The sequence below is a fragment of the Camelus ferus genome, chromosome 29, assembly GCF_009834535.1.
Source record: "Camelus ferus isolate YT-003-E chromosome 29, BCGSAC_Cfer_1.0, whole genome shotgun sequence".
In the NCBI taxonomy this organism is placed as follows: domain Eukaryota; kingdom Metazoa; phylum Chordata; class Mammalia; order Artiodactyla; family Camelidae; genus Camelus; species Camelus ferus.
Genome location: NC_045724.1, coordinates 11725488 through 11747946, shown reverse-complemented (window position 1 = coordinate 11747946; position 22459 = coordinate 11725488). Strand labels below are relative to the sequence as shown.

General features: G+C 44.3%; 1 protein-coding gene across 11 annotated transcripts in view; it reads right to left on the bottom strand.

Moving 5' to 3' along the window:
• Window positions 1-4730: 4730 nt before the first annotated feature.
• The window catches only part of STAU2 (staufen double-stranded RNA binding protein 2), a 247946-nt gene continuing 230217 nt past the window's right edge, over window positions 4731-22459 (bottom strand). For all 11 annotated transcript variants that reach the window (XM_032470025.1, XM_032470022.1, XM_032470021.1 and 8 more), the window contains 2 exons: window positions 7071-7159; window positions 4731-5848 (listed from right to left, as the gene is read on the bottom strand). In XM_032470025.1, coding sequence (XP_032325916.1) covers window positions 5755-5848; window positions 7071-7159 — 183 coding nt within the window. In that variant the 3' untranslated portion in view covers window positions 4731-5754. The remainder of the gene's footprint in view (window positions 5849-7070; window positions 7160-22459) is intronic.

The following is a 22459-nucleotide window of genomic DNA, read 5'->3' as shown; positions in this document are numbered from 1 at the left end:
AATTAGACCAAGACTGCCTCCATGTCTACCCACCACAGCTGTAAGAATCAGAAATGCCCTTGCATTTGAAGTCCACTCAGGCTAACAAAGGCAGGGGGATGACTGCCAGTCTTCCAGTTCTGTAGAAATCACTGAGGCTGGCAGACCACCCTATTGCCTAATTTTCTCATTATTCGTGCTGAAGGAAAGGAGGCTTTTAAAAACATACTAATTGGGGATCACTGGGAAGTTTTAATTTTCTTCTTCTGGGTAGTTTTGTGACTCATTCAGAGATAGCTCTGTGGTTCAGCAGACCCTTGAAACTAAAGGCTGAAAGGATTAAAGAAAACCAAACAAAACCATCTAGCCTTCATCTATGACCAGTCTATGACTTCTGGGAGACTATTACTCACTTATTTAAGGTTCACTGTTTACATCGGAAGCACATGATTATGAAGAGCCTTGCCCCCTGGGGAGTGGTCCAGGCACGTATCTATTGGGTTGTCTCCCAAAACAGTGATTCTCTCTTCTCCGATGACTCCTCCGCCCTTTCCAAAGGGGTAAGAGTTGGGGCAGCCATATTTGAACAATGTGGGCCAGGGGTGAACACCTTGTCCAAAGTGAGCTAATCAGGTTCTTCCTACAACTTCGGGAATGAAATCAAGAGAGGAGCTTCAGTGTTCCTTCGGTGGCTGTAAACGTGGGTTCTACTGGTAGCTGTGTTCGCCAATGCGTGTACTTGAGAAGCGAGAGCCGGTGTAGAGAGAGAGAAATGATTCACACGTTCAGAGGGAGGAGGGACTGGAGAGAGAGGGAGAAAGAGAGCTTCCTGGCTTCCCCACAGCCTTCCACTTCCTGGCTGCAATTCATTTCTGCATCTCTGCCCTTAGGTTCTGCACGACAGCCCTGCAGCCTTATAACACATCTCCCATTGCTGGCTGAGCAGGCTTTTATCATTCACAACCAAAGAATCCTAATTGATAGGAACAGTACTTTTCCTAGCAGGTATTTGGTTTTAGAAATTCACGTATTGGAGATAAGGTGTGAACAGAGGAATACATTTAGAGCTGTTATGCTCTTTGTGGCCATCATTTTACAGATGTGGAAACTGAGGCCCAGGAAGGCTAAGTCCCTTGCCAAGGTCACACTGGTGCCTGAACCAGGTCTCTGGACTCCTGACTCCTAGACCCGGGCTCTTTCCCTCAAACCCACTAACTTTGCTTGAAGTCTTGTGTTTACTTTTGCAACCTGTACACTTTCAAAAATAGAACATCTACTCCTGTATATTCTCATCCCTACAGTTTTGGATGAAAACTTGAAGCTCAAAGATGTTAAATGACTGCAACAGGATGACCCATTAACAGAAGCTGAACTAGAAGTTTATTCCCAGGGCAGAAGGTCCCCCACCCAATAGGCCAGACTTCTCTGTTGGGGCAGCCAGGTCTCCTTGACCCGGTTAGCCTGGCACAGCCATCAGGGCAGTGGTTAGTCTTAGGGTCGTTCATCTATTTGTTAACCGTTTATCAAGTACTTACCGTATTAAGGTGGGCACCATTCCAGACTGGGAGATACAAAGCGGGAAAAATTCAGTCGGCCAGCCTCCTGAGTATAGGTGAGTTTCCAGAGCTTTACCTAGTAAATGTGGATTGGGGGCCTGGGTGGGGTCAGTCAGTGGACGTGGGGGGTGTGTGGAGGTGAAAGATGTTCTCCTAGAGTCAAAGCGTGGTGGCTTTTTGACGGCGCCACCAGAATACAGCATGGTACCCAAAGCAGAGTGAGACGAGTGAGGGAACGAGGAGGAACTGAGAGAGACAAGTCGGTAAACAAGGAGCTACAACACATCACGCTCACCTCTCACGCTCACTTCCCGGTCTGCCTTTCCCTCCAGCTAGAATGTGGGTTCTTGCTGGAGAAGAAGTTTCATTTGTTTATTTATTTTCTGCATTCCCAGCATACATCAGAGCGTGCTGGGGCTCCAGTCAAGGGAGCTTTTCGTTATGTGAAGAGCGTAGACCGTAAGAGGAAAGCCTCCCCTACAAGACAGTTTCTCATGAGTCCCAGCAAGGTGAGATGGACCTTGGGGAATGTTTGCCAGAAACTGACAGTCGGGTTTGCCTGAGTCTAAGGAAGTCTTTGCTTTGAGTCAGACAGTACAACATCCCTCCTCACGAGACACTTCTCTGTTACTGTGGAAAGACAGGAATGTATCTGGGGGTGAGGACTGAATTGAATCGGCTGGCCTAGGGAAGGGAGATAAATGCAGAAATGGGAAGATGGGGGCAGGATGGTGGGTCTTCATGGATCCAAAGTCCTCTAAACTAAGGGGTTTTTGGACTTGCCATGTTTTTAGTTAAGAAATGCTACAGTTCCCCTGGGGTTGAAGGTACAATATCTTATCAACCATAATGTCATATCTAACTACCAGTGTCTCTGTGTGTCAGGCGAAGCAATGAGATTTAAAATGTGCTTCTTCAGGGGTGGGGGTTGGGAAGGGACAGACTGGGAGTTCAAAATTTGTAGATACTGACAGGCATGTGCAGAATAGATAAACAAGATCATACTGTATAGCACAGGGAAATATACAGAAGATCTTGTGGTAGCTCACAGAGAAAAAAATGTGACAATGAATATATGTATGTACATGTATAACTGAAAAATTGTGCTCTACACTGGTATTTGACACAACATTGTAAAATGACTATAACTCAATAAAAAAAAGTTAAAAAAATAAAAACAAATAAAATGTACTTCTTCAGTTGATTTATCTATCCATTTGATTGCTCATTCATTTGTCCATTTATTCACCTATTCACTGTATCATATACACATGTATTAGGTACCTATATCATGGTGGAGGGAGATGTGGGGAGAGTCAGAGAAAAATTCATGTATGGCTTAGCCGTTATTGACTTGTTAGCTCTGAGTGCAACACTGTTAGGTTTTCTACCATTCTTGACCGTAATGATCACAAGTGGCCTTTGGAAATTAAAAGTTACAGAACCAACTCTGGACAGTTGCACTGATAACTGACCAGCAGCAGGATTTAAACACCAATCAATTGGTCTAGACCACATTTCCAAGGTCACTAGAAGTCCTGAAAACCTCTTATAATGTAAGTTTTTCACTAATCTATTTTTATTGCATGGTGCAGGAAATTGGTTGAAGCTGTCAAAAAACAAAAAATCACTGTTGAGAGTTTTGCTGGGGAGACTATGAGGACAACCCAGAGAGGTCACCCCAGAAGAGGGGACGAGAGTCCTTATCGCAGCCTGAAGGGAGGTGTCTCACCATTGCTCTTTGGCAAGTGGTGCTGGAAAGGGCTGGTCCGAGTTCCAAAGTGCAATATTGTATTTCCAATTAAAATGTAAAAACAAACCTTTTTTTCATAAAACGCATTGGCCTCAGCACTGGGAAGTGACTACAAAGCCCAGTGCTGATTGAGAAAAGCTGAAAGCAGACACTGTAATTGATAAAGGAGATAAGTCAATCTGTGTCCTTTAAAGAATAATGAGTTCCATTTTTCATCAAAAAGATCTCCTTGGGCCGAAGAAACATTCTTTCAATAAATCTACTTAATGGTTTCCCCTCGAATGATATATAACATTGCGAGGGACAGCAGGCCACCCATCATTTGCATTTGCTAATTCAACCCAAAGAAAACCCAAATGCTTCCCAGGAAGGGCTGCCATTCTGGGCAAAATGTCTAAAGGCCTTCCTGGTCTCTTCAAGCAGGAAGATGGGATGGGATTTTGAATAAACATCCTATCACTAAACCTGAGATCTTCTGTGGATTTCCATCCCCACCCCCCACCCCGCTCCTGTGGGCTCAGCTTTGAGGGTGACTCTGTCAGACAGTTCCCGAGTTAGATGCCTCAGATACTTGGGTTGTGAGAACTGATTAGCTTTGTTTGTTCCCTGAGTTCATCACTCTCCCACAGCCCTGACGGCCTCGGTGCTGTGGGGACCGTGGGCTGTGGGAGGTTGTCTGTGTTTATTGCATTTGGGAAACTGAAGACGCACTTTAAAGATCCTGCCTGAGGTCTTGTTGCAGACAGGCCTGCTCCCCGCCCCTCCCCTCCAAGGGCCGGAGCCTCAGGTGGTGAAGGCTCTAGGGGGAGAAAGGGCCTGCCCCCTTCTGAGGAAATGATTTAGGGCCCCCTAAGGGCTGCAGGACTTACTGTTCAACTCGGCTGATCTTCATGAACCCCGACTTAACAAATGTGTCATCATTTCCACGAGGACCCGGCTTTCTGTCACCAAACCTACTTCCTCCCAGGGCACCCAGCCCTCTCAGGATGGGCGGACTTCCCCACATGGGAATCATTAAAAACAACCCTAGAGTTATTTCCTTATGTTGCTGTTTGTTTATTCTCCAGTCGCGTGTGAGTCAGGCAGACCATGATTTGTGGCGGTTTTGCTTGTGAAATCTTACATAATTATATTCCTATTGTCATGTTGGGTCGAGCAGTTAGACCAGAGAGTGTTTTCTCATTGCACAACATTGGCAAATCAATAAGGAGAAAGCCTGAACAATGAGATGACGTTGGCTGGTCAGGAACCCGGCTCCGAGTCACCCAGGAGGTGGCCCTGCAGTTTCACAGAGACGGCCGGTGACAGGATAAGCCTGGACGTTCTTCAACGTCACTGCTGTGCAGGGTGACGAGGCCAGGCAATGGCCTTTGGGATGGGTGACACGGAGGAGATATTTAAGAGGTGAGAGCTAGGCAAGGAAAGAACCACAATAACAACACTTCACACAGAAACCAACCAAATTTTTACTGCATTGGCTCCACGCTGGATTCCAACATGCTGGTCCAGAGCGTGGCTGGCTACAAGCTGGCGAGACCTCTACGGCTCCTCCGACGGGCTGGCCCTTCCCCGCCAGGTACATGATTCATTTTGATCCCACTCACTATCCCAAGTGCAGAGGCAGTTATCAAAAACACTTTGGATGCAAACAGTGAGTGGCTACGACACACGAATGGGGTGGGTGCGCTTTCCACCACGTGGTGGGACGTGGAATCCACAGAAATGGTCAAAGAGGCAAGACGCCTCCTGAGTGGCTAATAGGGTGATGGAGTTCAAAACCCACAATTGGTTTGTTTGTTTTCTCTTTGAACTCCTGGAGTATATGGAAACTAATTGTTCCTAACATCATTTCATGTTTCTAATCAAACGTCTGACCCGACGTCAACCACGTTTGTGTGCGTACGACTTTGAGCAGTGCGCCTTGAAGTGACCCATACTGATCTAGGATGAAGGTTACAAGTCTCTGCATAAAAAGAGAAACCGTGTGACTCTATATGAAGACAACGACCATCACATTCCACAGCACAGCATTGGTTAATCTTTGAGTCATCAAGCATTGTTTAAAATGAGAGAGAGGATATAACTGAACACAAGCGCCACGACAAGACAGTCATCACACGGAACCCGACCCGATTTCTCTATGACTCACTTAAACACTTTACCTCTGTTTCTAACACTTTTCGTTAATTGTTATTTTAAGCTCCGGTAGCAGGATCAGACTTCTGCTGCCTCTGGGCAAACGAGTTATGATCTGATCTCAAGTTCCAAGGGAAAGGCTCAAAGTTTTCTTTTTTCCCCTCAGTTGAATAAACAGGACTATGTCTATTATCTCTCGTGTTAGAATAGTGTTGTCTTCACATGAGACTCAAATCACGGTATTAGTCATTCATTTCCTTGAACACAAACACCCTCATGCGTGCTGACAGGTTTATAAGGATGCGGTGGCAGCCGTGGTTCTGGGAGCTGCTAGATGACCGACCTTGCTTTCTTGCAGTCCTGAGCGAGGGAGCCCGGGTGTGTCTGGTTATTGTCTGCTTTCTCTCCCGGATGCTGGGCTTGTCTGGAAGATTAATACATTAACAAGAGCTGAAGGTCCAGGGTTGCAAGTCTTCAGACATGTTTATTAGCAGATGGCACACGGGATTCAAAGGTCACCACAAAAGTGACATTTTAAAGTGAAACAACAATATTTATGTTCAGATAGCCCACTGATGAGATCATGTGGAAATGGTTTTGATTAAATTAGCTTATAAATGGTTGCCGATCTATAGACAACTTAAAATGCCACGTCTGTTTACCAAATGTTTTCTTCTCACGCTCTCACCTTTTAAATATGAATGACCAAATGCTAGGGGTTTTGGGGGGGGGGGGAAGGGATGGGGGCTGGTAAGCTTATTTAACTGCCAGATAAGTATATCTGGTTTTGACTTCCTGGGTTATCTAATTTCTTTTTTTCATTCTAAAAATATTATCTCCTGTGTGTGTTCTGAAATCTCACCTGCTATTATTCCTGCTTTGAAAGAGTTTGGATCCCACTATTGGAAATACAATGGCTTACCATTGCTTTAGTATAAATTGGGTCTCTGGAGAGACCTAAAATTCAGTCTCTCAGATCAAACCTTATGTTCAATATCATAAAAGAGGTATGAGCTGGATTTCAGAAATACTTACTAAAGCTGCATTTTGGCCTCTGCAGCCTCTGGGAGCCACACCTTTGTGGCAATGCCCGCCTGTGTTTCATATAACAGTGTGAAAAACAAAACTCAGCCAAGGGGAGGGAACCCTCCTTTCAGCTTGCTTGCTTGCTTGCTTGCTTCCTTCCTTCCTTCCTTCTTCTCTCCCTCCCTCCTTCCTTCCTTCTCTTTTTTTCTCTCTGTGTTGTGCCCACAACTTAGTAGGAATGTGAGTGAAAATTTTTACCTCAGAAAATGATTTAGTCAGAGAATGCTCAACAGTCTGAAATGAAAATCCATCTTTTGCAAGTTTTGCAACACTCCACGGTCAACAAAACTCAAATACATATATCCAGCGAAGGCATTAAAAAGCAGAAATAATTCTCAACCAGTAGATTAAAATTTTCAGAGACATATTGATAGGAAACGAACATGACCATATATATACTGTTTCTCATTTATTTACATGTAATGGTATTATGAATAATTTTGTCAGAGATAGCTAAATTTGAGTATATCTTGTCTTCAGTTTTAGCCTTATCTGCATATCTTAGTTTTCAAACAGTTGCCAAATTACCCATGTAAGAATATGACAGAAGATTTACTCACTTTTCAAGAGAACCTTTCTCAATATTCATTGCCCCTTCCATTGGGTCCAATCCTTGTTCAGAAAATTGTTTCAAGGCACTTAAAGCTGCCTAAAAGTGAAAACAAACACACAAACAAGGAGATCCATTCATTGACTCTAATGTAAGAAACAGGTATGTAACTGAAAAAGAAAGCTGTGCTATATAGTAAAGGCTGTCATTTTCATTAGTCTAACTAAATGCTTTTTTTGTATCATTTACCAAAATTACATTTGAGAGGCTGCATTATGATGGAGCAATGTATATACTATGACGGCTTTATTTTTGTGCACTGAGCAAGCGGGGGCAGGGGGAGGTGGAGAGAGGGTTCTCCATAAATGTCATGACTTATCCATAATTTTGCAAAATTAACATTTTATCTGAAAAACATAGAAACACCTAGTATGATGAGCCTGTCACTCTTTGATGATGATTTTTCATCATTTCTCTTCCCGTTACTGAAACGCCACCTTCTTGTCCTCCAGATGGGAGAACATAAGATTTTTTCCCCCCAACTTTCCAAAGCTAGCATAAATGGGTTGCTCAATTTTGTAGACATTTAGCCCCAACCAGGTCCCAGAGTGTGGGCCAAGAAGCGTTCCGAAGACACTCTTGCATGCCGAGGGGATGGTACGATGGAGGAGAGGGAAAACGTGCGCTGCTGGGGCCCCAGGGAGGCAGGTCTGGCTGCTGCTGAGCCTCCTGAGGTGTTGATATGCCCGGGGTGCGTGGGATGCCGAAGGGTGTTGACAGGCTGGTGGAGCCTCACAGGATAGCTGGGAGGCACCGAAAAATGTGATGCCGATAAGATCTGCATAACTTGTTGACACTCTTGTGCATGTTCCAAATTGTTATTTCTTTTGAGTAAGAATTTGGTTCTTCTTCCTCCCATCCCCACCCCCCACCACTTTTCAGCTCGATGAGAAGGGCTTTGTTGAGTCTGAGCGAGGTGTGAGAGGCCAGGGGTGTCTGCATCTTGGAGATCCTGCTGGGTCACACTTTGGTCATCTGTATCTTCTCAACTGCCTTTGAAAAAGAAGTGACTCTTGCAATTGCTCCAACTTTTCTCTGCCAGGGGCCCTTTTGGGTAACTGCCTAAAGTGCATGATCTTGTCTACGTTTCTTTATTCATGACATTTCTTTTTGGTTTTGACTTTTAAATATTTAGTAGACTTTATTTTTTTTAGAGCAGTCTTCAGTTTACAGAAAAATGGAACAGGTAGAACAGAGTTTCCAGGTACCCTCTTCCCTCCAACTCTCGACACTGTTTCCCCCATTATTCGTGTCCTGCATCACCTAGATTCATTTGTTACAACTGATGGAATATTTATTACAGCTGATGGAATATTGATACATTACCATTAGCGAAAGTCCATAGTTAACACTGGGGTTCATTCTGGGTTGTCATGTGTCCACCATTACAGTATCATACAGAATAATTTCACTGCCCTAAAAATCCCCTGTGCTCCACCTCATCGTCTCTCTCCCCTTTCCCCCTAGTCTCCTGGCAACCACCAATTTTTTTTTAACAATGTCTATAGTTTTGCCTTTTTCAGACTATCATATAACTGGAATCATACAGTATGTAGCCTTTTCAGATTCATGTCTTTCACTTAGCAAGGTGCATTTAAAGTTCCTCCATGTCCTTTCACGGCTTGATAGCTCATTGCTTTTTATTGCTGAGTAATATTCCATTGTCTGGGTGTCCCACAGTTTGTTTATCCATTCACACCTTGAAGGGCGTCTTGGTTGCTTCCAGCTTTTGGTGATAACAAATAAAGCAGCTATCAACATCTGGGTACAGATTTTTGTGTAATATTTGTAATGTTTTTCCCCCTTCTCTCTTGATCTTTCTATTTTTAAAATTTCAACCCCTATATTCAACCAAAAGGAACAATATCTTCTTTGCTTATTCTTTAGGCTACTCCTTTCCTTTCTGACTTCTAAGCTGGTCTCCCCATTTCAGACGCGCTAAACTGAATGTTCTCTCATGCCTGAAGCCCCAGACTGTGTGGACTGGGGCAGGCGGGGGCCACATTTAGGCTCTCTGTTTCACCATTCTCTCTTGAACCTGGAGTCCTGCAGGGATGTCAGTGCCCCACCCTACTACCCCTGACCTTGGCCCAGGCTCCTATCATACAGCAGCTGGTGTAGGTAGATCGTGGTGGCAGGTGAGCACCAACCCCAGGTGAGTAGGGGCAGCGTGGCCATCTCATTGGGGTACTGTTATTGGTTGAACTGTGTTATCTCCTTCAAATTCATTTGTTGAAGTCCTCACCCCTAGTAGTCAGAATGTGGCCTTATTTGGAAATAGAGTCATTGCAGATGTAATGAATTAAGATGAAGTCATACTAGGGTAGGGTGGGCCCAGACCCAATACAACCAACGTCCTTATAAAAAAGAGGAATTTGAAAACAGAAACACATGCAGAGAGGACACCACGTGAAGAAGAAGACAAGACTGGAGTGATGCAGCAGAAGCAAGGGATGCCAAAGATGGACAGCAAACCCCAGAAATGAGGAGTGAGGGGAACAGATTTCTCCCGCAGGGCCCTCAGAAAGAACTGACCCTGCCAACACCTTGACCATGGACTTCAAGCCTCCAGAACTGAGAGACAATAAATTCCTGGTGGATATATCACTGGTGGTCCTTTGTTTTGGCAGCCCTAACAAATGAATACAGGTGTATCATCTTGCCTCTTTAGGGCTCGTGGAACCTCTTTCTCCTCTCCCTGATGTTTCCTTGTAGTATCTTTTTATTATAAAAATAGTTTTTCATTAAAGAAAAATCATAACACGTAGACAAAGAAAAAGAATGTGAAAATATTCACAATCTTACCTGCCACTCACAACTTGGTCTATGTCTTTCCGTATTCTTTTCTAGCCACCCCCGAAATGTACATGCTTTAACCTGGATCGTATCCCAGCACTGTTTTAGGATTTGCTCTTTTCAATGAACGTGAGCCATTTTCCATACCAACAGAAACAGTTCAGTAGCATCATTTTGCAGGACGGACAGCAGCTTGCTGATTTTACATGCCTTTCCGTACTGAGCCAATCCCAATGGCTGGACATTGAGGCCACACCCAAATTTTAAGCTGTTGTTTACACTGCATCAACCTTCCTAGCAGTTAAGTCTCTGCCAGCCATCTCAATAATTTCCTTGTGATAAATTCCTAGAAATTGAATTTCTGGGCCAAAGGGCATGCACATTTGTAAAAACCTGATATGAACTTCCTTCTGCCTCAGAGAGGTTGTGCCCCACCAGTTCTCTGATGAGCAGCATCTCTTTCTCTAGGTGCTTTACGATCACCTCTCAGAACCTTTCTGGTGAGGGGCGTGGTCATTCAAGCAAACCAGTTTTGCCATTTTATGGCCCCACTTAACTTTTCATTTGTTTACCCTGACCATTTACCTTATTCACTAGACTTGGCTTTGAGTGAAGACTGGTTGCTTTCATAAGTTAAATTCACCCTCAAAAGACTCAGGTTTGGACAATCCTCTTCCTCAAAAAAGTAATCCGCAGAGAGGTTTGACTTTTTGAAAAAATTTTTTATTGAAGTGTACTTGATTTACAATGTTAGTTTCAGATGTACAGCAAAGTGATTCAGTTATATATATATATATATACTTATATATTTTTTCTTTTCAGAATCCTTTCCATTATATGTTATTACAAGAAAGTGAATATAGTCTGCTGTGCTATACAGTAGGTCCTTGTAGTTTTTCTATTTTATATGAAGTAATGAGAGTCTATTAATCCCCAACCCCTAATTTATCCCTCCCTGCCCTTCCCTCTTTGGTAACCATAGTCTGTTTTCTATGTCCTTGAGTCTGTTTTTGGTTTGTATACAGAATTTGTATCATTTTTTTTAAGATTCCACATATGGGTGATATCATATGGTATTTGTCTTTTTCTGTCTGACTTACTTCACTCAATAGGATAATCTTTAGTTCCATCCATGTTGTTGCAAATGGCATTATTTCATTCTTTTTCATTGCTGAGTAGTATTCCTGTATATACATATACATATACCACATCTTCTTTATCCAGTCATCTGTTGATGGACATTTAGGTTGTTTCCATGTCTTGGCTGTTGTAAATAGTGCTCCTATGAACATTGGGGTGCATGCGTCTTTTCGAATTATAGTTTTCTCTGAATGTATACCCAGGAGTGGGATTGCTGGATCATATGGTAAGTCTATTTTTAGTTATTTAAGGAACCTCCATACTGTCTTTCATAGCGGCTGCACCAATTTACATTCCCACCAACTGTGTAGGAGGATTCCTTTTTCTCCACATTTATTATTTGTTAACTTTTTAATAATGGCCATTCTGACTGGTATGAGGTGATACTTCACTGTAGTTTTGATTTGCATTTCTAGATTTGACTTTTATTAAATTCAATTAGGTGACCTCTGAGGTCCTTGCAAGTCCCAGGTGACTATGCCAAAAATTGTCCTGTGGGTGTGCACATCCTTGTGGGCTGGTTGAGTGAACCTGAGCTCTGAAGTCCCTCCTCACATGAGCGTGTGCTGAGCTAGGAGACAGGCCCCCTTGCTGCTAAGCTCTAAGGACCAGTCCATGCCTGAACTCCCCAGATAGCCCAACTTCATGCGGTTCTCAGAGTTCAGAGTTCTTTGTATATTGAAGAATTCTGAACAAATGAACAACTATTTTGTTCTGATCTGGTAATATGTGAATTATTGGCAGGAATGCTGGTTTTTATCAATTTCTCTCCAAACGGACTATTGCAGAAGGCTATTCAGTGCTGGAAGATTTAAATCTGCAACATGGTTGGTATTGCTGAATGAGACTCCTGAGTGCTCCAGGGCTTCTTGGTCCTGCTTTACTCCCAATAAGGCCAAAAGACAACCAAAACCAAATCTTAAAAAAGAAAAAGAAAATCACTTATAGGCTCTTTGTAGCCCATGCTCTCTAGTTGCTTTGGGAATACTTGAAGCCTGAACACCAGGAACCACACGTCCTGCTTCACGGAGTCCAGGAGCCAGTGACACCTATTCTCTTCCATCCAACAAGAGATACGCATGTGAGATGAAGGCCAGGTCTCAGGGAGCAGGCTGGGTGTTTTAGCTCTTGCAAAACCTCCTGGATGATTTTATCGTGTCAGGCAGGTCCCCAAGCACTGTGAAGAGGACCGACATCACTCCAAGAATGTCCTACACGCTGGCATGGTGGCTCACTCTTTCACTCGATGCCATGAACAGATTTTCAGAATTCTTATGTGGCTGCTTCCCTCCCAAGGTATGTTTAAAGGCTTCCAGATAATATTCCCTTATCTGTCCAATGAGATAATTCAACCCACATCTTACTGATAACCCTGAATACAATTGTTTATAAATATGACAAGACTTCTTTCTAAAAGGCAATGAAGATGATTTATCTTCTCTGTAAACAGCAATCACGACCATTTGGTGAGTCTCCCTCAGCCACAGTCACGACATCCAGCCCTTTGCCTGCGTGACCTTAGGTGTTAGCACAGCCCTGCAAGGTAGGTCCTCCCCGTGAGGAATTCAGCAACCTACCCGAGCTAGCAAGTGGCAGAGCAGAGCACTGAACCCAGCCCACATCCTCAATCACATTACTTTATTTCCTTCAAACATAAAAACTGTACACATTTAGCCTCGCCAATTTCAGCATAACTCTTTTCAATCTCATTATTTCAAAATCACTCTTATTACCTCTTCCATGCTCACTCTATTAATTGTTTCCCACAATAATTAATTGAGACTGGCTCATAAAACTATCTCCATTTTCTAGAGAAGGGCTTTATTATCTTTCCAGGATGACACAGTCACATTCTACCTCCAGCCTTTTGGGGGATGTCTGAGGCTCTGTTCAGTGCTTTTAGAATACTTGCAGTTTTGGCTAAAACTAAATTGCTATAGTAATTATTTTGTCACTTGGAGTGACCCAATGGCCACAAGCGTAGTGACTTGAGTCTACATTTCTGAACATTCTGAAGGTGCCAAGTCTTGCTCTTTCCTCATCTCTCCTCCCTGCTGTTTTCAGGAGAGTTCATGTCTCACCTTCCTGCGGTTGTTGGAAGGAGGGAGAACTGAGGTGCAGGGTTTGCCTGGGATTGTGGGATGGAGGATACCCAGTAAGAGGCAGTGCCGGGGCTGCACAGGTGAAAATGAACAGAGAAAGAGAGTGGAGGGCTTGGCTGTGACTTACAGGGAGAGATAAGTCAAATGTGTTCAGGAAAGTCAAGATGGGCACGAGCTGAGGACCAAGTGCCTCCTCTCACAGGTACTAACAGAGCACTCACCCAGCCACTACCTTCCTTGCTCGTGTGTCATGAGTTCAGCCGAGGAATCAGGGTGCTCCACCCACCCCACCCCCAACTCATCACCCACCTCTTTCCCAGAAATGACACTTTACAGAGTAAAAAAGACCATGGAATGAGATGCGTTTGCTTTGCCTTCTACAGCAAAATGCCCACAAGAACAGGATTATGCAGCAACCCTCAAAATAACCACATGGCATTTAGCAAGACCCAAATAACAGTCATTTCATAGAACAATGTGCAACAGAGTATCTTTGCAAGCAAAAACTAAAATTTGACAGTCCATGACAATGTTTTACTATGCACCTCCAAATCTGTCCAGAAGCTGGTAAAATCAACAAAAAACTTATGTTTAAACTACTCGAGCTGAATAAATTGTTACTTGCCAGAGGTCAGTTGCTTTAAAAGAAAATAAGAACCCATTGTAAATATGCTACATAATATTTAAGGGTATTTTGTTTGGAATGAGGGAAAAATCACTTCATTTGGGGAGACATAGTCAAAGTCAGATTAGAAGAAAGTTCGACGTTGTCTATTAACTGAAAGGGTAAAGAGACAAGACGTTCCGTCCCTATCGTCTGCAGTTCACCCTCTGAGCACGGATAATCAGCAGTGTGATAAATGTAAACTAATACTGGGGAGTCGTGGGAAGGAGGTAAATCTGAGTTCCTTAATGAAAAACATCCTGAATGCTGCTTAAATCTAAGCTGTGGATTCGTGAATTCAAAAACACACTAACTTACATACTAACTTAAGTACCCAGAACCTTCCATACAGCTTTGGCCATAAACAGACAGCTAAATGATTTCATTTCCAAGATCAGAAAATCTTTTCCTACCAAATCAAAACAAACTTACTCAGCATCCATTTGTATGTTATCATAGCTTACCAACTGGAATCTTAAACGCTAGCTTTATGATAATTTATATGCTCTGGGATTTTTTTTTTAAAGGTATATATCCAAGACAATAGACGTAGCTTAGTTTGAAAGGAAAAAATTTTTTAAGTGTTTGAAAGAAGTGGACGATGTTTCCTTTTCTTACTTCTGTCTTTTCAGCTCAACGCTTGTATCCACTTGTGTGTGTGTGTGTGTGTGTGTGTGTGTGCATGCATTCTTTGAGGAGAGAGTATCTGCATAGACACATAGAAATTATTTTTGTCCCCGAAAGATTTTACAACTGTTTTAGGAATAAAGCCCCACAGGTTCGAGAACAGATGTCACCACCATTTCATGTATCGCTTGTTTTGGGCGTAGTTATAGCAATGCCAGAAACATGATGCCAATAAGATACTTTCCATGCCTCTTTGTGGTCTTGGTTTGCACATGCATGTGTGTTTATGTCCACAGGATGGAGGTGAGCCTTTCCAGCCATTTCTGTAATTTCTAACTTTCCTCTTGTGGATTAGCAATTTAGAAGATTGTGCCGAAACCAGTGCCTACTCTCCCCGCTTCGTTCTGCAGGTATTAAGAGATTGAAATGCCAACGTAGCAGCATTAAATCATTCTTTCAGAGACAACAATGGTCTTCATTAGCAAAATGTGAATTTTATCTCATCCCCTTATGACAGTGCAGTCCTTTTCGGAGTCTTTGAACACGCTGCCTAGTGGATCCTTTCATTTCCTATCCCCCAACCCATTTCACACTGTCCCCACCAATTTCATATCCTGAATCCCAGAAACAGACACGTTGTTCCCATTAAAGTCAATGGTAACCATACATGTCCAAATGTGGCCTTCATTTTGAAGTAAGCGTCCAAGGTTTGTTTTGTTTTGCTTTTTCGCCCTACAGTGCTTGCTCATGTGCAGCTCTTCCTGGGAGCAGATCTAACTGCTGGCTTCATTTCAGAACGCACACAGTGCTCCTATATGCAGCTCATTAACTCAGTCTCCTGTTGAGGCGGAAAGCCCCATAAAAAGACCGGCGGGACCCCAAAGCAGGGCCACTACTCTCCTGCCAGCACCATCCGGTTCCCTGGCCCAGAGGCTCTATCTCACATTTTGCCTCTGAAACGGCTTACTTACCGCTAAAATTCTATTGGTTCCCTGAGCTCACTTCTGATTGGTTATTTCTCTCACTCTTGATTGGTTACTACTCTCACTTCTGACTGGTCCACTTCCCTAACTTCTGATTGGTCCATTTGTAGTACTTCATTTGCATGGAGCTCACTCCTGATTGGTTATTTCTCTCACTCCTGATTGGCCCATTCCCCTCACTCCTGATTGGTTATTTCTCTCACTCCTGATTGGTCTATTTCTACAAAGCTTGTTCCTAGTTGGTCAATTTTTGTTATACTTTATTTGCATATGATGTTGCAAAGTGTAAATTGGCAACCTATAAAGGGCTGGGGTCCAGAGCTTTGAGTGTTAATTCCTGTGGGTCAGCTGGTGTGATAAACCTGAGTTCCCCTACTCTTGGAGTGCTGCTTGGGCGCTTGACTGGATCCAGGTTGCTTTCACTACTGAGATGTAACACCAAGCTGTAACGCGTTTTTCTGCAACACTGTAATAAGAAAATGATAGGCTTCAAATTGCAAAAGTCTTCATTTGCAGTTAAGGACTCCCCTAACTTCTGGTCCCAACGATCCTTGAGACTGACACTATATGTAATCATTTAAATGACTGAAAAGCCAGAAGGTCTTTTCTTCAGTAGACTTGAAGGTTTATGGCCCAGAGAATGTGAATTTTGTTTCTGAGGTATCATTTTCTTGTTTAAGGTCTGTAACAAAATGCCAAGTCTCTCTTTGTATAAAATAAGAAAAATTGTTTTAAAAATCATATTTGTAAATTTGATTACATTATGATAGGAGCCTCAGTCCTTTATTTAATAATTTTTGCTTCAACAAAAATCCCCCTTTTAATGGTGTTTACAGAAACGCAGTGTCGGGCACAGAGGCAAGGGGTACATGGACCATGACAGCAGCATGACTCTCTGAGCTTGGCGGGATAATGCCCCCAAAGGTGTCCATGTCCTACCCCCAGAATCTGAATGTGTTACCTTACTTGGCAGAAGTGATTTTGCAGATGGAACTGAAGTCTGAACATTAAGAGCAAAAGATTATCCTGGATTATCCAAGTGGGTCCAATCTAACCACATGAGTCCTTAAAATCCTAAGATCCTTTCCTAGCTTTGGTCAGAGAGAAAGATGTGGCCAGGAAAACCAAGTTGACAAAATGTAACATAGTTTTGAAGATGGAGGAAGGGGGACCCAAGCCAAGGACTGTGGGTGGCCTCTAGAAGCTGAAAAAGGTGAGGGAACAGTTTGCCCTGAAAGCCCCCCAAAGGAACTGCCTACACCTTGCTTTTAGCTCAGTAAGACTCCTGTCTAACTTTTGACCCACAGAACTCTAAGGTAATACACTTGTGTTACAGTTGAGTCCTTACTGTCTGTTCATTTGTTACAGCAGCAAGAGAAAACGAATCCACTCTTCCTGTCATCTGGACGAAGGAAGTGAAGGGCTGCAGCATCTGGAGTCTGTCAGGCCTAGATTAAAATGCCAGTTCCACTGCAGACCAGCTGTGTGTCTTTATGCAAGTGAATTGATCTCTCTGAGCCTCGTTTTCATCATCTGTAAACTAGAGACTGCAACACCTACTGCATCAGATTGTTTGAGGCATTAACACCTGGACCATAGTGGTATTTCATAAATGAGGGCTTTTATTACACGCCTTTCTCTGTTGAGCCCAACATGCAGTCATAAAATTTTTTATACTCTGTAGCTCCATGTTAATTTATGTCTGGTTTCCTGTATATTTCTATTAATTTTTTCCAGCACATAGCTCATCTCTCTTCTTAAGAGAACCCCAGCACTATGCCTCCCCCTGAATCAACAGCCATTAATAACTCCTAGCTCTGGAATAACAGCCTGTATTCTTGGCCTGGCATTCAAGGCCCTCCATCAGCGGGCCCTATTCTATCTCACCACCTCACTTATGGCGGTTTCATTACAGCGTGTTTCCCTGAGTGTGATCCCCTGACAGCAGACCAGTCACCAGTTTCAGGAACACTGGGTAGGTGTCAGTGTTGTCAACCAGGTCCCCGGCCAGTTGGCCTCAAGACATGCCAACATTTCAGAAGCCCTGCCTGCGTAGACCTTCTGCCGTGGTCAGATTGATCTACCTGCTGCCCCAGGAGACATCCAGGTCTTCCTCCTTCCACACCTTTGCTCCTGCAGGCTTTTCAATTTCTTGGGTGGTCTTCCTCAGTTCTCAGCCCTGTGTCCCATCTATGAATTTCGGACAGCCCTGGCCATTGGCCTCCCTGAACTGTGAGTCAACTTCAAGGTGTTGACATCCTATCTCCCACCTATTTGGTCTAATGGGACCATTTTTTTGTTTGAAATCACCACACTGTGTTTACAGAATGTCTTCAAGGAATATTCCTCAATAGCCTCCATCCGAAGTTCCCCCAGACAAGCCAGTGCTCACACACACATTTATGTTTCCTGTTTTCTCTCTTTTCTCCAAGTCGGCATCTTGCCCTCATTGCTTTCCCTCCCCCTGCAGGGCGTTCTCCAAAGCTTCTCTCCATGGAGACTCTCTCCCTCACATTACGCACCTGTCCACCCCACCCTCAGTGTGGCCAGTGTGCTGTGGGAAAGAACATCCCAGGAGAGCAAGGCTGGGCTGTGGTTCTCTGAGTGAGAGAAGGTTCTCCTGCCCCAGTTACCTCCAAGGAATACAGAGGAGAGTTACTGTCTTTTCCAAACATCGACCATGGGCTGCAGCCGGTGCTTATGGCTCAGCTCCCCCAGCCCATGGGAGGTCTACAGAGGATGTGCCTGGGAAGCCCTACCTGGGAGGGCCCCACAACAGGGGCCTTGCCTAAGACCCTCAAGGTGGCTCACCCTGAAACAGAGGACCAGATCCTGCTGCGTGCTCTGTCTATTCAGCGATTCCTCTTGGGTTTGAGTTTGTGATTGATAGATCCTCACATTATAGTTATTTGTTAATTTTTACTTCACTTAATGTCTTCTTGGACTGCACAGTGGGAATAGGGAGTGATGGTCAAACAATAGAGCCTGCAAAGTTCTGTTTAATTCTGAAGCTTTGGTTGTATTGAAATAGAGTCCGAGGTGGTAAAGGCAGATGGCCTGCAGGCCTCGCAGATTCCCTCAGTGGCTGAGGCAGGCAGCAGGCTGACTTTCTCTTGGGGCATTTGGTGGCCATCCTCATGGTCAGACTGCAGGAGGGAGGGGCTCGAACCTTCACCTTCATCCCAAATGTCTCCTTAGCTTCCTACTGACACCTGAGTAAGCTTCAAACATGCACAAAAGCACAAAGAATGGTACCCTGAACCTCACACTCTTACCAACCCTCATATACTTGGCCATCAGATCAAGAATTATCAGTATTTTGCCAGTCTTATCTCATGCACATTCATATTTTTCCTGTAGGATTCCAAATCAAATACCAGGTCAACATACAGGCGATTATCACAGCTAACAAAAGTAACAGTAAATCCTTTCCATCTGATAAATACCCAAGTAATGTTAAAATCCCCCTGATTGTCTCAATGATGTCTTTTAAAATTGGTTTTCAAATCTATATCTCAACAGTTCACAACTTGTATTCGATTGATCTTTTAAGACCTAGGAGTCCCGCGGTAGGCAGAAGAATGCCTCCCAAGGTGCCTCCGTCCCAGTCCCGGAGATCCGTGAGTGCTCCTTTATAAGGGATTTTGCAGACAGAACAAGCTGAGGGCCTGGAGATGGGACAATTAGCTCGCATTATGATGTGAGTCCAGTCTGATCCAGTGAGTCCTCAAAATTAGGGAACCTCTTCCAGCTCTGGTCAGAGAGAGACATGATGATGGAAGAGAGGTCAGAGGGATGTAGCAGTTCTGGCTTTGAATGTGGAGGAGGGGGCCAGGATCCAAGGACTGCGGGAGCCTTACAGAAGTTGGAAAAGACAAAGAAACAGATTCTCCCTCCAGAGAGGAACACAGCCCTGGCCACACCCAGATTTCAGCCCCGTGAGGTCTGAGATCGTGGCTGACTTCTCATGACAGAGCTGGCAGATAATACATTTGAGTTGTTTTCATCCCCCATTCTTTTAATGGGGCACTGAAAATCACACCAAGGTGTAAGCTCTGACACCAGGTTCTTTCCTGAAACCAGGCTGGCGTTGGGCTGGAGGAGATATGAGGGCCTGCCTGAGACATCCAGGAATGAGGAGGCAAGAGCCTGAGAAGTGGGGCCGGCTGAGCTTGTGGCTGTGCTGCCGCCGCTGCTGGTTCCTTGCTGCCACATCAGGCAAGAACGGAAGAGATTCCTACACCCCTCCCAGTGGGCTTCACCCTAAGATCAAGTCACCAAGATCACGCCACCGAAATCCTTCAAAGGTCCTTCCTCTGCCCTCAGGCGCCCCCACACCACTCTCCCTTCCCTCCCTTCCTTCTGTGTCAGCCTCCTTTCAGAGCCTCGATGGCAGTGAGCTCTCTCCTACCTCAGGACTCACACTGGCCAGTTCCTCCAGCCACCCCTCCTCAGGACCCGCTGCTTGTCAGCCTTCAGGTCTCAGATCCAGGAGGGGCTTCCTCTGGCCGCCCCATCTCAATTCTCTCTCCCCTCAAACAAATCATATAACATTTTTTATTAGCCTCCTAACCATTGTCACCATCTGGGATTATGTCCTAGAGAGAGGGGTCTGGTCTGTCTGATTCATGACTGGGTACCATCATCCATTCATCCATTCAACAAAGATGCAGGGAGAACCGGGCGTCACCCTGGGCACCAGAAAAACTAAGATCCACGTACCCGGCCCCTGTCTGTTCGTGGCATGTCTTCCAGCAGGAAGGAAAGCAGGCAACCATGCCAGATTAAAGGATGACCCCCGAGAGAGCACCCACAGCAGTATTGCTGGGAACTGAGGAGGCGCAGAGCTGCTGGGCTTGTATGGAAAGGGGATGAGTGGTGACTCCAGCAGGGCTCAGAGCAGGCAGCACTGGCCTCCACAGGGGGACCATTTAGGTAGGTGGGGCCAAGGTGTGGAGCTGGGTTCATTCAGGATGCCTGTCAAGGCTGGGGTCTCACTGGACTAACCAGAACCTAAATAAGAGTATGTTCACCAGCAACTTCCTATGTTTTCCTAATATTAAAGGGCGACAGCTCCTGTGGTTTCCAGCACCTCCAGTCCTCTCGCTTTTCACCTTCTGTCACCAGGCGCCTCTTTTCAGTGTCCTCTTCTGCTGGCTTTCCTTTGTCCTGACATTTAAGTCCATCCTTGGGCCTCTTCTCTGCTCTGTCAATATTCTCTCCTTAAATGACTTCATTGAGGCCCATGGCTTAACTGCCTTATAAATACTGGTGGCCTCAAACTCCTACTTGCAGCCTAGCTAGCTGTCTGCCCTACAGTTCACACGCACAACTGCCAGGTGGGTTTCTCCACCGAGGAGTCCAAAAAGCACTTCCACCCTGCCCAGACCCAAACTCTAGATCATCATCTCCAGACACCTCCTCTCCCAGGAAATGGAACCCCCCCTCAACCAGTGGCTCAGGCAACAAATCTTAGGAACCAACCTCACTCGCTTCCTTCCTCTCTCACCTCCCACATCTGACCCAATACTGAGTTCTATTGGTTCATCTTGAAATGCACCCAGGATCTCGGGACCTCTCACCACCTGCTCTGCCCCATTCTCACCTAAGCCACCGTCATCTTTCAGCAAGACTCATGACGTAGCTTCCTAACTCATCTCCCTGTGTCTAATTCCGCCCACCTGAAGCCTGTCCTTTGAACAGATCTGGAAAGATAGATGCAAAATGTAAGTAAGAACAAGTCACAACCCTGCTCAAAACCCTCCAGGGACTTCTAGCTGCTCTCAGAACAAAACTCTGATTTCTGACGTGGGCCCCAAAGTTCTCCAGGATCTTCCCCAACCACAGCTCCAGTCACCATCAGCCTCATCACCTCACACTTGCACATCACAGAGCTCCGGCCATGCCAGCCTCTTCGCTCTTCATGGAGCACCCTGAGTTCATTCCCCCTGGAAGGGTCCCCATGGGGCTCTTCTCCCAGGTCTCCTCCAGGCTGCCTCCCTCCCTTCAGCCAGTTTTCTGCTCAGTTGTCACCCGTGGTGACCAGTGGACCTATAGGAACCACACACCCCACTCCTAGCCTGGTGTTCTCTCATCTCCTCACACTGCCTCATTTTGGGTGCTTATTGCCCCTAAAATTTTATTACATATTTAACCATTTCCTTGTTTATTGTCCATGTCCCCAGTAGAATGTAAGTTTCATGAGGGCAGAGATTCATCTGTTTCATTCATTGCTAAATATTCAGCCCTTGGAATAACAGACACTCAATAAAAGCTTATTAGTTGAATGACTGAAAGAATGAATGAATGGTTAAAAACAGTGACCATGTTCAAAAATATCTAGCCCCTCCATATACACAGCATAGTTTTATTAATTCTCAGAAGGTCCCTGTGGAAATTAGCGAGTAGATCATTTCCCCCATTTATTGAAACCCAGAAGTAACCATTCATTTGACGTTAAAGACTGGTTATTCAGCTGAAGGAAGTAACTGCTAAATGTTGGTCTTTCAAATGAAGAGAATGAAGTATCATGATAGGTCTCCAGTGTGGGTGTTCTCATATGTTGTAAACTTATTTTATGCCAATTACATTATTGCAACTTTGGAAGAAACGTTACTGGAATTAACTATATATTTTTTTAAAGATAGTCTTCATTTTTTAAAACTGAGAGAAATGCCGTCACTGTAAAGTTCAAGAAGTAAACTATATCTTCTTTTTCTAGGTACCACTGATGGAAAAGCACATCAATAATAATATCACATGCGGTTTGGTAATTTTTAGAAGCTCCATTAAAGGTAATTCTTTAAAGTTTATAATTAAATAATCATCTCAAAGGAAAAACTGGGATCCTGTTTTCCTAAAAACATCTCCATTAAGACAATATAATCAAGCAAAGAGATTTACTTTGCGTTTAAATAATTACGATCACAAATGGTCCCCTTCCTCTACTTCCACACCCAAATGAGAAGTAATTTAGTATACTTTTGGGGATATGGTTTTGTTCTGCCAAACACTTAAGTAAAAAATT